Here is a 14,168-nt window from a genome sequence, read left to right on the forward strand (position 1 = left end):
TACTATCCCCCGAATTTCAGTGTTGTTGTTGGCAATACAATCTCAGTTTTTGGGCTAGAGCCTAGAGTCTTATGTATTTGTTTTTTTCTTTTTCTTTTTAAGAATTGTCATATGTATCTTAATTGCAGTTGTTGTGATATCTTCTTCGACCTCTTTTTCGTATGAATTGACATGCAATTCGTGAAAGTTGTATATACCAACTTTTTCATATTATATTTCATCAATAAAAAAAGAAACTTTTTTCATATTATATCTTTTTTTAAAAAAGGACAATAATTCATATCAGTGAGGTTCTATTTATACCTCACTTAGTTGAACCTCCTCAACTTAGTTGACTTCCTCTATGGTATTTTGAACATCCTCACTTAGTTGACTTCCATTTTTACATTTACAAATAGTTAAAATATTATTTAGACCTCCATATTTTTTCTGAAAATGTCCATAATCAATATATCATTATTAATTATCCAAAAACAAATATCATTATTAGATACTAAATTAATCTACTATCCATTAATCCTAATATCTTTCCAATTCTACTTTTATTCAATCATTATAAACAACTCGAAAATTCTTAATAATTACATAAACTATCTTAAATTAATTTTTTCTCTTGTTTAAAAAAAAATTTCTCTTTTACTCCTAAATTCATAATTAATAATATTGTTCTATTTTTCATTCATTGATTTGAAACTCACCATATAGTAAAAGAAACACAAAAAATTCTAAAGTCTATTGAACAATTTTTTTTCTCTCAGATTCTAACTGAAGTTTATCAAAAATTATGTGTAGCTTTTCAATTGATACATGAAGATTAATAATATTTATTTATTGTATTTTTTATAATAAAAAATAAAATTAATTAAATCATCTTATTCAATTTATTATTTCAAATTTGGGTTTTCCTAAAATAAATAAATAAATGCATTGACAAAAAAAGAAAAAAATCATTTATATTCGCTATTTTAAAATATTCAGGTTGATAATTCTCTTTTTTTTTTCTTTTTTTCACTCTTATATGGTTTTTTGGTAATATCACATGTGTTGAAAAAGTCAAATCGAAATTGAAAAAAAAAAGGTTTAAGTGTTGTTTTTAAAGATATGAATAGAAGCTCTTTTCATATTATATCTCTTTAGAAAAACAAAAGTCACTAGCTCTCATATTAATTTGGAAACTCCATGATCGGTTTCTTAGAAGAAAAAAAAAACTCTTGCACATTGTGGGAAGCAATCGAGCTCAAAAGTCCTTATAATTGTTGTCAATCGAAACAAAAGTCTTTTCTCGCTAATTGTTTACACTTTTATTTATCTTAGGAAACAACATTGCAATAATTTAAGACATCATCTCTCTACTATCATATATGAAGAGCTTATTCCATGCACGGCCCGTGTGTATACACGGGTTGAAATTCCACCCACGTGCCTTTGGTGCAATTGGAGTTTGTTCAGTTGATTGAGGACATGGCCCTCTCTCTCTCATTGGTTTATGTTTTGTTCATCTTTTCTCCTTCATAAGAATGAGATCGAGAATACTGCAACTACTATCAGCGTTCAGAGATTGAGCAGGTTAACGACTTCAAGAACCACTAGTTAACCCAAACTTGAATCTCAAAACCCAAATTCTAATCCCAAACTTGGATTTGATCTCAAACCTTTCTGAGTGTTCCATCTTTTCCCAGAAAAAAAATGTTGCACTACCTCCGTCGACCCATTCTTCAATCTCTCCACCACCATCCTCAAGAGACTTACCGTCGTCTCCCCGTTGCCGACCATGGATGTCGCGACGACCCAAAGTTTTTTATGTATCTTCGATTGTTCGTCTTCCGAAAAACCCCCTCTCCCTAAATTCTGCCACCTCCCTCATCCTCGCCTCGCCGCCAAGATCGAGAAAGGGGCCTCCAACTTCGACCTAACCATATGAATCTAACCCATCTTCCTAACCTAATATTCAAGTATTCAACTACACATAATTAATCTTTCTTCCTCTATCCCTTCTCTATCTCTGGTGGTTGTGCCTTCTCCTTCGACTTGGAGCACGACCCTAGCTCTATCCTGCCTCCACGACATTCGATCTCACTCGCCAATTTTCTGCCAAATTGGAGTATATCTCAAATGCTCGAAATTTTGCTCCACATGGAGAAACAAACAGATATGATCACCTGTGTAGATACACAGCCTGTTGTCACTGATCTAGCCATTCGGCTGCCACACTTGGTCCATGCGGCGCTCCATCCCCATGGAGCCAACCTTATCTAACGGGGCAATACACTGGTTTCGCCCTGCCTTGGGCTCATCAGGGGATCGGCTCCAGACCCCTACTAGTGTGTAGGGCGGCTAACTCGCCTCTTTGACGTTAAGTCCTCGACTAGCGACTAGCTCTCCGAATTTAACCAGGTCAGCATGCCTGAACCCCTCGGAAAGAGCAACCATATATCTTCCACACATTGAATCTTGGAACAAATCTCACATGGGAGAATGAGCACCCACCCCTTCTTCCTCTTTCTTGTCAGTGGTAGCCATTACAAGCATGGGTTCTGCCTCTTTCATGGGATTGAACTTTCTTTCATCTTTCCCAGTATTAATTACAAGAATTTATCACCATATTGTCATTGTACGAATTTATTATTACCAACTTTACCCATTAACCTTGTTGGATTTTTGTGCTGCTCTATACTACTCTCAATCTCCCAATACTCTCATAAACCCATCGCGTCTTATTTTTTGCGCTTGTTTGATTCTGAAAGTGCCTTACTTTCGCGCTTCTTTAGTTCTGAAACAAACAAATTGCGCATTTTCCATCACCATAGATCCCAAGTCCCACATATTATATATCATTGGATAGATCATCTTCACTCACAAAGAACTCACATATTCTCATTGTTCTTACGCAACAACTTTCATCAGGTATGTGGATAGATCTATTAATTACTCATGATTCTTTTGCATTTGGAGCATAATTTGTTAGATTTTGTTCAATAGTTGTTCAACCAAGCACATGAGTTAGTTACATAATTATGAACATGAGTTGGTTAAATAATTATGCACACGACTACATATGTTGTTATGTATATATATGTCAATCTCTCATTTTGTAGCCTATTTAAGTTCTTTCATGTTGATATTGTACATATGTATTGAATTTTTAAATTGAGGGTGGATGTTCCCTCATCCAAGTAACATAAGATGGCTTAAGGGAGCTACTCCTTCGTTTGTCAATTAGAGGTAGTGTTTAATTCTGGAGCACAAAAAGTTTTAGTTGTTTATGATGTTTTCATCATAAGCACTATTGGTTCATTAAAAGTAGCCTATTGTCACGTCTCGTTTTCGAGAGTGTCTATAGTGGGCATCTCTGGTTATATGAGCTTCATGCACATGTGGTATTGCTCAAGATTAGAAGTGTTGGAGATATATGGCTACTCCTTCCTATGGGTTCAGGCAGGCCGACCCAGTTAAGTTTGGGGAGCTTGTCGCTAGTCGGAGACTTAACGTCGAAGAAGGAAGTAGGCCGCCCTACACACTAGTCGAAGTCTAGAGCCAATCCCCTGATGAGCCCAAGGCAGGGCGAAACTAGTGCATTGCCCCGTTGGATAAGGCTGGCTCTATGCGGATGGAGCGCTGCATGGACCAAGTGTGGCAGCCGAATGACTAGGTCTGTGACAAGTGGTATCAGAGCCGCCTCAACATCGTTATCGTTGTGTCGCCAAGCACTCACACGTGTCACCGTGTCCCCAAGATACGGGGGGCTCCGTGGGGGAGTCGAGTAGGCAGGGTCGCCTCCAGGGGGAGGACCGGACCAGGATCCATGGCAAAGTCCAGGACGAGAGATCAGGTGCGAAGCATTGTTGGGCGATCTTTGGGAACTCCTTTCGTCACTCAGGCATCGTATAAGGGTTACACGGGCCGCAATGGGGATGTTGTGTACGAAGACGTACACCAAGTTTAGTAGGGAAGGATGTCACGTCCCGTTTTCGGGAGTGTCTATCGTGGGTATCGCTGGTTATATGAGCTTCATGCACATGTGAGATTGCTCCAAGATCAAAAGTGTGGGAGATATATGGCTACTCCTTCCTAGTGGTTCAGGCAGGACGACCCAGTTAAGTTTAGGGAGCTTGTCGCTAGTCGGGGACTTAATGTCGAAGAAGGAAGTATGTCACCCTACACACTGGTCGGGGTCTGGAGCCGATCCCCTGATGAGCCCAGGGCAGGGCGAACCAGTGCATTGCCTGTTAGATAAGGCTGGCTCCATAGGGGTGAAGTGTCGCATAGACCAAGTGTGGCAGCCGAATGACTAGGTCCGTGACATTATGCATACATATGCAAGTTTGTAATAATCTATTTCTACTTGTTTCTATGCCTATTGTATGTGACATGTTCATAAGGATGCAAAAAGGGTTTAAGGTTGAAACAATTTATTCATTATGATAGCTTCATTGAAGCCTTTGGCAGAAATCATGCAAATGGATTAGGAGCTGGTTAGGAGCTGAAAGACCAACTAAAGCAAATGAAGATCTAAATAATGACAATGATTTTGTTGACATCACAGAAAATTATTTGGATGAAATTATGACTCATTCACCAATGTTCATTCACATGTTACCCGCACTCCTGCAAACCCACTTTCGGCTCAAACTAGAAAGTGAGCACGAGATGCTCATTCTCAATGTTTAGGAGACATGGTTAGCACATTGCGCTCCTTTGTGGATGTGACCAAGGCTCACTTGGAAACACTGCAAGGAATACTTATGAATGTGCATCTAACATCTGAAAATTGTTGATAAGCTTATGAAAATTGAAGGTATAACTGACCAAGATGTCATAGATGATGCTGCTGTAATTATTGGTGATGACTCCAAAATTGATCGATTGTTCAGTCTGCCAGACAACTTTAAACGTCGATGTCTTCGTAGGATTCTTGGCCATTAGAGAGATGAGTGCAACTAGAGATTAACTTGAGTTTCCTTTTGTTTTGCTTCTGGAACAACATGAGGACTCAAGTTATGGTCTATTTGAACTTTATATTATGGTATTAGTTGTTAGCTTGTTATGTTTTTGAACTTCATGTTTGAGAGTCTATTTTGAACTTTATAATATGGTATTAACTAGCTAAATTTATTTTGAATTTTTTGCTGGAGATTAATATAAAGCTATTGTTTATGTGAATGATTCATTAGTTTTATGATTTCCTAATATTTGAGTCTTGTCTATGATTTCTTTCTCAGCTGTGTAAATGGTCAATTGCCAATTGTCATATGTGTATATATTCATGTTTAAATTTAAGTGTCAAAACCATGAATTAATATTCAAATACAAGGGTATTATTGCACATTTAATGTAGTTTTCCTTTCCTACACCATCCAAACACTTGAAGAGAACTCACATGACATTTTGACATTTACTTCCCTGTTTTACCAAACACATGAATGAAAATTGGACAGGAAGTCTAGCTTCCTTCAGGAATGGAAGTGAGTTTCATTCCAACAACCAAACAATGCCTTAAAGTAAGTAATATACGTATATATGCATATAATTATTTAAGAAACTTCATTAGAATGCTCTCCACACTTTTTTTTTGGTTGTCAATTAAAATCTCTAGATGTTTATCTATATTATTTTTGAAAGGAAATTTGGTTGTCAAATATGCAAATGTCTTGATTGAAGAATTTTGAAGACTATTATTCAAAGATGTGATTTCACTAAAATGTTGACAATAGCTGGACTCATAACATCCACGTTCTCAAAGAAGTTCAAATATCGGCTAAGGCGTCGTTGGGTCGCTGGACTCATAACTCTCTCAGATCTTATCTGATTTGAATCACACATCAATCTGTCGTCGACTGCGCGCCTCTGTCCTCGCCAAAGCCACCATTGAAGCGTGCCATCCTTGACCCCCATTGGCCGCCTTTACCGCGCCTACACCTCTTTCTTGTTCCGATCAATCCACCCGCTCGAATGATTCCCTCGCTGATCGATGCCGATGCCTCATCAGCACTAAGCTTCTACCGTAGAAATCTGAAGCAACGCCACCTCGTGATTCATCAACGAAGTCGACCTGCCACGACACTGCTCCACCACATTGTCACCGACCTTTTTTGTATTGACTGGTGTCCCTTCCCTGGTGATCAAGTTCGCCTCCTTCTACCCCAAGACCGACGCCAAATGGCTCGGGCAAGCCACTAATCTTTGATTTCCACCATATCATCACTGACGACGACGCTACTGTGTAGAGGAAGAGATCAGAATTCCTCCAGCTCATGCTTTGGATTGCAAGTGGCTGATCTCAAGCATCACAACAGCACCACCTCCGGCTCATGCTTTCGATAGAAGAACACGGCTTTAAAAATTGAATGCCTCTTTGTCTCCACATAGTGGTACTGTTGTGGTAGTATCTTTATATGCTAGTCATAGTATTTTTATGAAAAAAGTTCACTATCGGTACCCAAACTATTGTGGCAAGGTCAATGTAGTACCTCAACTCTGAATTGTACCAATATAGTACCTAAACTTGTAATTCGCTATCAACGAAGGGTCTGAGCCCAATTTCCGTTACGGCTCCGTTATCTCGGTCACATGTCATGAACAAAAAAAATTCAACAGCGGAACCCAAACTCTTGTGGTAAGGTCAATGTAGTACCCAAACTCTGAGTTGTACCAATGTAGTACCCAAACTCGTTTTTCGCTATCAACGAGGGGTCTGAGGCTAATTTACGTCACGGTTTCATCTTATGAATAAAATAAAAAGGGTATTTACCTAAATAAATCTATGTGGGTTCTAAGGCCCTAAATAAGAAACTCTTACATTAAATATCTAGAATTAAAAAACAACTTACAAATTGGTCAAAACACCAACCCATTCTCATTATGCTCCGGACACCTCACCACCACAGTGTGGCATCGAAGAGCTCCACCTCCTCTCATCCCCACCGCCTCCTCCTTCACCACCAACACCATCTTCGAGCTTCTCCACCTCTTTTTGGAACCCCCGATCCATCGACACGTTATGATCGCAGACCTTCACTCTGAGATTCTCGACAGCCGACCGCACCGCTTTACATGCCTCGAATGTCGTAGGTGGAGGATGTGAGGGAGACGATGTTGTGGCTCAAGGCGGAACTGCCGAGCTAGGAGAAGTCGTCATCGTGATTGAAGAGTTTGGAAGAAACACAACCCGTAGTGTTACTTTACCTCGAAATCTGAGCTCAGAAATACAGTGTGGAAGGACTGAGAGTGAAGGAGAATGAGAAGAAAATGAGAAAAGACAAGAAGTTATGACACGTGACCCAGAAGATGGAGTTGTGATAGAAATTGGCTTCAGACCCTTCGTTGATAGAGAAAAATGAGTTTGAGTACTATATTGGTACAACTCAAAGTTTGGGTACTACATTGATTTTACCACAAGAGTTTGGGTACCGATATTGAATTTTTTTTGTGGTCACGTGTGAGACACGTGACCGAGATAATGGAGCCGTAACGAAAATTAGGCTCAGACCCTTCGTTGATAGCGAATTACAAGTTTGGGTACTACATTGGTACAACTCAGAGTTGGAGTATTACATTGACCTTACAACAATAGTTTGGGTACCTATGGCGAAATTAACTCTATTTTTATATATCTACGACAATATCTTTTTATGTTGCTACATGCGTTTTGTGTATTGTGTCGAGTGGATGAGCTATTTAGGATGTATAGTTGGATGAAGTTGGATTGTGTGATTGAAAATAGTAACTTTGTTTGTCGTTGGTAGTAGCTTTGTTTGTTGTTGGTAGTAGTTTTTGTTCTACTTCATAATAGCTTTGGTAGACATGCATAGTAGTATCTTTTGTGTGGCCCAATAGTAGCTTTGTTTGTCGTTGATAGTAGCTTTGTTTATCGGTGGTAATAGCTTTATTTGTTTTTGGTAGTAGTTTTTGTTCGGTTTCATAGTAGTTTTGGAAAACATGCATAGTAGCTTTTGTCTGATTCAGTAGTATCTTTTGTTTGGTTCAGTATTATCTTTTGTATGACTCGATAATAGCTTTTGGAACCTTGTCAGAAGTTGTCGGAAATTTCATCGTAGTATTTTACTGGTTGTGGTAGTAGTTTTTGGTGCATGTGACAGCAACTTTTATGTCATCATCAAAGTTTGCCATAGTCATGTAGAAGTTGCCGGACACCTCGTCGGAGTCGGCTGGTGTTTTCCGAAAGTTGTCGGAGACCTCGTCAGAGTTGGCCGGAAGTCGCTAGGAACTCGTTGGAGACCTAGTTTAAAAAGAGAGAATATTTGAGTGTTTTTAAACTTTAGTGTCAGTCTGTAATTTCATTCGACTTTAATACCTATAATGAAAACCCTGTTATGAAAAAATGGCTTTATGTAGGAAAAAATATCTAGGTATCCATGATTAAAAATATGAATCATAAATTAGCGTCATGTATAATTGATCCAATTAACATCTGACGTCCTCCAAATAAAAACAAAATATTTTTTGCCAAAATATAAAAAATAAAAACAAAAAGAGGCCGCGGGAAAGAAAGACAATGGGGTCGACTATGTGGGCCCAACCCAACTGCTCAATTATTTTCCCATACGAAATCAAATTCAATTCCATCACTCTTCTCTAAACCCTAACTTTGACAAAATTCAATCCAATTCGAAACTGGGTATTCTTCAGAAGCTGATACTTTCAGTGATTGAGAGCAATGTCAACCACGGAATCTCCGACGGCTGCTAAAAAAGGTGATCCCTTTACTCTTTCAGAAAAAAACCCATCGATTTTTCGGTACCTAATTTTGGGGATTTAAATCTCTCAGAATTGCTTGATCAGCTCCGTTTTTGGGTTTTTGATGATTTATTTGATGATGGGTTCTTTTGGGTTATCGATTTGTTGCAGTGGTCATTCATCTCAGAGCTACTGGTGATGCCCCTATACTTAAGCAAGCCAAATTCAAGGTATGATTTTTATGGTTATAACAGATTGAAATTGGTCTTGAGTTTTCTTATTTGTTATCAAGGATGTGTTTTTGATGAACCCATAAGCCTAGTTTGTATTTGTTAGATTCCAAGAGCGGTATAATTTGTCCCAACTTTCTTTCTTTCTGTGTTTGATGTGTTTTATCTGCTATTACTTATTTACAACGCGTAATTGTTATGATTATTTGATAGTTAGTGGCATTTAGACATTTGGTTTTGATTAGGGAATTAGTAATTGGATTCAATGAGTCAAAAGGATCATTTTTTATATACAAACAATTGCGTAGTGAGAAAACATCAAGTTTGCTGCTTCTGTTGAATCAGACCTCGAATGAATTTTTAAGAAGTCTCTACTTGATATTATTCGAGGATATCTGAATTCAGTAACCTGGTTTACTTATATCGGAATTGCTTTTACTACATTTGTTACTTTCTTTATGCTTTTGTGTCGCAATGTGTGTTTTAAGTTAGTTCTCTTTGAACTACAGATACTAGGAACAGACAAGTTTGCTAAAGTGATAGACTTTTTGAGAAGGCAACTTCACCGTGATACATTGGTAGATGATCTCTTCATCTTTTTGTGTTTCATTTTCCTTAGATTATTCTAGCTGGTAGGATTTACGGTACTAATCCCATCGTCCTGGTTTTGTAGTTTGTGTATGTCAATAGTGCATTCTCTCCAAACCCGGATGAATTGGTGATGGATCTGTATAATGTAAGTTTATAAACCCGACATATTGTTCTGATTTGTACTTTGTCAGTTCTATAAGTTGTAAGTGATAGACGGTTGACTAACATAGTTTATTAGGAAATGTTCTGCCAGTATGTTTCCCTTGGTTTACTTCAGAAGTGAAAAATGGTTAATAATCTTGTGACCTGCGTAGATGCTGTTGTTGAAACTGCTCTGAATTAATGTGTTACATTGTTCACCTCTATTTTTAGAAACAATAATTCGATCAAATAGCCGATTCTACATTCACCGTACTCTGATTTTGCAGAATTTTGGTTTTGATGGTAAACTGGTGGTCAATTATGCTTGTTCCATGGCGTGGGGCTAGTTATCAACGTGGGTTTGCAGACACATAACTATTGATAATGTGAGTAACAGATTACATTTATGAATGCATCCAGAATCACTGCTACTACATTAAGCGCTGAATATGTAGTATTTTCTACAATTGGATACTTTATGATGCCTACCAACTCAATTATTTCCACCCTCATTAATCTCCCTCTCCCCATATAAGATCACTATTTCTTTGATTACTGACTTCTACTATACACATTAAGCAGGACATCAAGTTTTTCTTCCTACACAAGAACATGGAACATGAGTTGCAGATGGAGACATGATATTTTGGATTTTGTACATATTCTGTTTCTTTCAATTGGTGGGCATGTAACTTTACAACAAGTCTAGATGTAAAGCCAAACACTTGTATATGATGTTAAAGTTCAAAAAGATTTACCGTTATTCACAATTCGAATCATAGTAAGTTTGTCTCTGTAATGCTTTTCCATCTGTTAAAAATGTAAAGTGACAATGATAGAGCCATAGAGGTGATCGATATTGCCAGCCTGTTATCGTACAAATCTATATCAAATGATTGTGGTATTGAAATTTTTACAACAGGCTTCATGGTAAATGGAAACACCTCAGTGGAACGCCAGTTCTGAGTTTTGCTAAATTTGACGACATTTTAAAGTGGTTTCTGAGTTGCAGATTAAGAATGTACGTAGGTAAAAAAAATGTACGTAGTTTCTGTGATGTTGAACGGCTTTAAGATGCAACAGACGCACTCAATTCTGCCAGTTTCTTGTTAGGTGTGTTATATAATTGTATGTATTGAATTCGATATTGTACAACTTGTTGGGTTTTTGGATGAAAAGGAGGGCAGGGTAACACTGCACCGCGATATTGTACAACTTGTTGATAAATGAGGCTCCCCACAACTCCTGCATAAAATGAATTGAAGTATTTCTTCTTAGAGATGAATACTTCGAAAAGTCTTTATCACTGTGTGTGTTCGTTTTCAGAAAGAAGAAATATGCGACACGAAAGTTGTAGGAGTTTTAAGTAAAACTTTGAGGTGTTGATTAAAGCAAAATGATATAGATCCATACAGGTGCACCGTGCACTAGCTCACTGGCCACCCTAAGTTTGGATCTTTGTTCAAGCATGATGAGCAATAATTCAGGCAATAAGGGTCAGATTTCCTAAAGGGGGCCACGAGGTCTAGTTCATGATTTGACCTTGTGATGTTAATGTCTCTGATTAGGGGGAAGATTATGATGAATAATTTAGTTTTCCATTTTGTCAATGAACATCTAGAACATCTCTATGACTATATATTGTGAATCAAAACTGTTTGAATGGAAAATCGCTCCATGTTTTCTGACATAAGACAATATCAATGTTAGTAAATGAAAACATGGTCAGTGTTACATTGGCTAAATTTTTTTTTTTAATCTTGGAGATCTGTAGTTTTATACTATATCTGTGTTGATCATAAACTATGCATAAAGTCATAATCAAGAAGAGCAACCTACTCATGTTTACTAATTTTTTCTTCATCTCCCTGTTGTTCCAATGTGTGTTTGCCCAATTTTGAGATACAGTAAGAGTTCACATTGGTTTCTCTTTAGTCTCAAGATCGATAAAGATTAGTTTTATTTTCCATTTTTCCTTGTTAAAAATAATGAGATTTGGATTTCAACTCTTCTAGGTGAAGACAACTATATTTTTTTCCGACTATTGGAGGTTGCACTCAAATTGTTCATTTTAATCTTTTGTAATTTGCTGGCCGATAGTGATAGATAAGAATTTTTTTAAGTATTTTATACAGAACCTGATGGACAATTTAGTTAACTCTATTTGTCAATTATTCCAAAGAAAGAGTGATAGAATCTGAACTTGTTAGTCTTCACAATTTCACGACTCAGGAGTGAACAAATTAGTCAATTCAGATTCATTTGTTTGGAACAAACCCCTTATTTTAACAATGTTGATTATCAAGGACTGTGACCTATATATCTTACAAATCTAAGTAGACAGTAATTATATAGTAATAGTGAATATTTCTAGTCGTGAGCTGTGTCAACTTAGTTTAAAGTATCAAAGAGAATTTGTTCATACACACAAATAACAATTTGTGATAGTAATTGAACTCTATTTTGGCCAGAGAGAAAAACCCCATCTAGCTTTTTGTCTCATCATTCCAAGTATATGCTTAGCAAATTGTCCACAATGATGGAGACAATTCCCCTCTCTTTTATTATCAGTACTCTTCCCTAGCCTATCTTTACTGTAATATCTCCACTGTTTAAGAATCTCTATAAGCAACTGTGAACTAGCTGACAAATTCTGCAGGCTAGGGTTGATAATGCTTCCCTCATTTGCCATCACTGAACTTAATCGTATCATTATTGTAGAAAATTTAAGGTTGCAGAGTTAAGAATGGTAAATGTAGAACAGTATATGACAGTAACAAGAGGGAGTTGAATTCACAAAAATCATGAACAGGAGCATCTAAAGTGTTAGTGATTTACAGTTCCAGTGCACCCACATGAACTCTACTACCAAATTCATTTCCCCAAATATATAGCCCAGAAAGAAAGTGAAAGTAAAAAAAGCTGACAGATGGTGAAAATATATATCACATACAACCCAGACAACCATGAACTGTATCTTCTGGCACCATCATCATCTAGTAAAGGAACTCGTTGACCCATTCCAAATTGAAAGGCCCTTCATTGGAGAAATCAAAGAAGCCATCAATATCAATGTCTGAGTTTGAGTAGTGTTCATGATCATCACCTCCTTTATTAGAAGCACTGGTGGTGGTAGTAGTTGTAGTGGTGCCCTCTTCTGATGATGAATCTTGTTTCATTTCTCCATAGATTTTCTTCTGCTCATCACCAAATTGAGCACTTGCTTTCTGGTCCACCGTGGAGATTTGTATAGTTGAATCATCATCTCCTGCTCCTCCGGTGCTTCTTTGTTTCTCTCTCTGGCTTATTCTCTTGCTCAAATGGGAGTTCCAGTAGTTCTTTATCTCATTGTCTGTTCGACCCGGCAATCTTCCGGCTATCAAAGACCACCTGAGAAGTTCATACACACGTATTAGTAAATCATCAAGCTATTCAATCCCCAAGTTCAAGTTGGATTTGCTTGAAGATTGACTTCCCTTTGAACCGAATTCCGGCATCAACAGAGAACCACGGAGATTGTTTTGAGTTGTCTCATGTTAAATAAGAAGTATGTACCTATTTCCAAGAAGTTTGTGCAGCCTGAGAATCAAGTCCTCTTCTTGGTCAGATATGTTGCCTCTTTTGATGTTTGGTCTTAGATAGTTCAGCCATCTTAGCCTGCAACTCTTACCACACCGATTCAGCCCTGCATGTACAAAACGAACAATCATCAAGCTCTTGATTATATAAGTAATGTGAGTAACGGGTACTTTTTCTATGTTCCTCTCATCAAAAGCTAACCTGCTTTGGCTGCAATGGACTTCCACTTCTTGGCACCATGAATAGCAATAACCTCAGCTAGCTTTTGATCTTCCCCAGCTGTCCAAGCTCCCTTATTGACCTCCCTTTTCGTGTTCTTCATAACAGCTTCTGAAGACTTCATCTTCATCACTTCTCGTTTGGCGCACTCTTCTCTCTTTGGAGCCATTCGATCTATCAAAGCTAAGACCCTGTTGTCTCAGTGCAAGAAAAAAAGAGAGGCTTTTGGGAAACTATGCTATTTTGGTCTCTCTGACATCTATCTAACCTTCTTGGTGCAAGAGAAGAAAGGCCACTAACTTCCCCTTTAAATATTATGTGAAGCTCAAGAAATAGAGACCACTTTGCTCATCATGACATTCATGATTGAGCAAAACCACACTGGTAGCAAACTAGCAATAAACGTTGTCAATGCTATCTACTGTAGGCCTCATCATTTAGCCCGCGGACTCGAAAAGCCCGCGGAGGCCCGCAAGCCCGACGGGCTTTTACCCGGTCCGGCCCGCGAGAAAGCCCGCCAAAGCCCGCTTCCGTGGGTAGAGGGCCGGGCTTAAATTAGAGGTGTGAAACCCGGCCCGCCAAAAGCCCGCAAGGCCCGGCCCGTAAAAGCCCGCCAAATAATAAAATATTATACATACATATTTTATTAGGTTTAGAATAAAACTATTGCATTATGAAGCAACTATATTAAGGAAACTTCTTGGGATCGATCGA

The 14,168-nt window shown here is 38.0% G+C and overlaps 2 protein-coding genes across 4 annotated transcripts; one reads left to right on the forward strand and one right to left on the reverse strand.

Moving 5' to 3' along the window:
* Positions 1 to 8,568: 8,568 nt before the first annotated feature.
* LOC126798319 (ubiquitin-like protein ATG12) lies at positions 8,569 to 10,455 on the forward strand. 3 transcript variants are annotated; one of them, XM_050525247.1, is made up of 6 exons: positions 8,569 to 8,711; positions 8,866 to 8,924; positions 9,434 to 9,502; positions 9,598 to 9,660; positions 9,944 to 10,042; positions 10,239 to 10,455. In XM_050525247.1, the coding sequence occupies exons 1-5, from the start codon at positions 8,675 to 8,677 to the stop codon at positions 10,001 to 10,003; spliced, it is 288 nt and encodes a 95-aa protein (XP_050381204.1). In that variant the 5' UTR covers positions 8,569 to 8,674; the 3' UTR covers positions 10,004 to 10,042; positions 10,239 to 10,455. The 3 variants fall into 3 exon arrangements, with proteins under 3 accessions (XP_050381204.1, XP_050381205.1, XP_050381206.1); XM_050525248.1 differs by having other exon boundaries at positions 9,944 to 10,011; positions 10,236 to 10,455; XM_050525249.1 differs by lacking the exons at positions 9,434 to 9,502; positions 9,598 to 9,660.
* Positions 10,456 to 12,424: 1,969 nt separating this feature from the next.
* LOC126798313 (transcription factor WER-like) lies at positions 12,425 to 13,854 on the reverse strand. Its single transcript, XM_050525238.1, has 3 exons — positions 13,437 to 13,854; positions 13,212 to 13,341; positions 12,425 to 13,046 (listed from the first exon to the last, which is right to left on the reverse strand). The coding sequence occupies exons 1-3, from the start codon at positions 13,621 to 13,623 to the stop codon at positions 12,653 to 12,655; spliced, it is 711 nt and encodes a 236-aa protein (XP_050381195.1). The 5' UTR covers positions 13,624 to 13,854; the 3' UTR covers positions 12,425 to 12,652.
* Between the last annotated feature and the right edge of the window lie 314 nt (positions 13,855 to 14,168).

This window comes from Argentina anserina, chromosome 6, assembly GCF_933775445.1.
Source record: "Argentina anserina chromosome 6, drPotAnse1.1, whole genome shotgun sequence".
NCBI lineage: Eukaryota > Viridiplantae > Streptophyta > Magnoliopsida > Rosales > Rosaceae > Argentina > Argentina anserina.

Excerpts from the sequence above, each read along its gene's own strand:
- LOC126798319 (XM_050525247.1), top strand. The coding sequence starts at position 8,675 with ATGTCAACCACGGAATCTCCGACGGCTGCTAAAAAAG. Across the intron at positions 8,925-9,433 it reads TTAAGCAAGCCAAATTCAAG|ATACTAGGAACAGACAAGTT; the intron begins GTATGATTTTTA and ends TTTGAACTACAG. Across the intron at positions 9,661-9,943 it reads TGGTGATGGATCTGTATAAT|AATTTTGGTTTTGATGGTAA; the intron begins GTAAGTTTATAA and ends CTGATTTTGCAG.
- LOC126798313 (XM_050525238.1), bottom strand. The coding sequence starts at position 13,623 with ATGGCTCCAAAGAGAGAAGAGTGCGCCAAACGAGAAGTGATGAAGATG. Across the intron at positions 13,342-13,436 it reads GTCCATTGCAGCCAAAGCAG|GGCTGAATCGGTGTGGTAAG; the intron begins GTTAGCTTTTGA and ends TTGTACATGCAG. Across the intron at positions 13,047-13,211 it reads CACAAACTTCTTGGAAATAG|GTGGTCTTTGATAGCCGGAA; the intron begins GTACATACTTCT and ends TGAACTTCTCAG.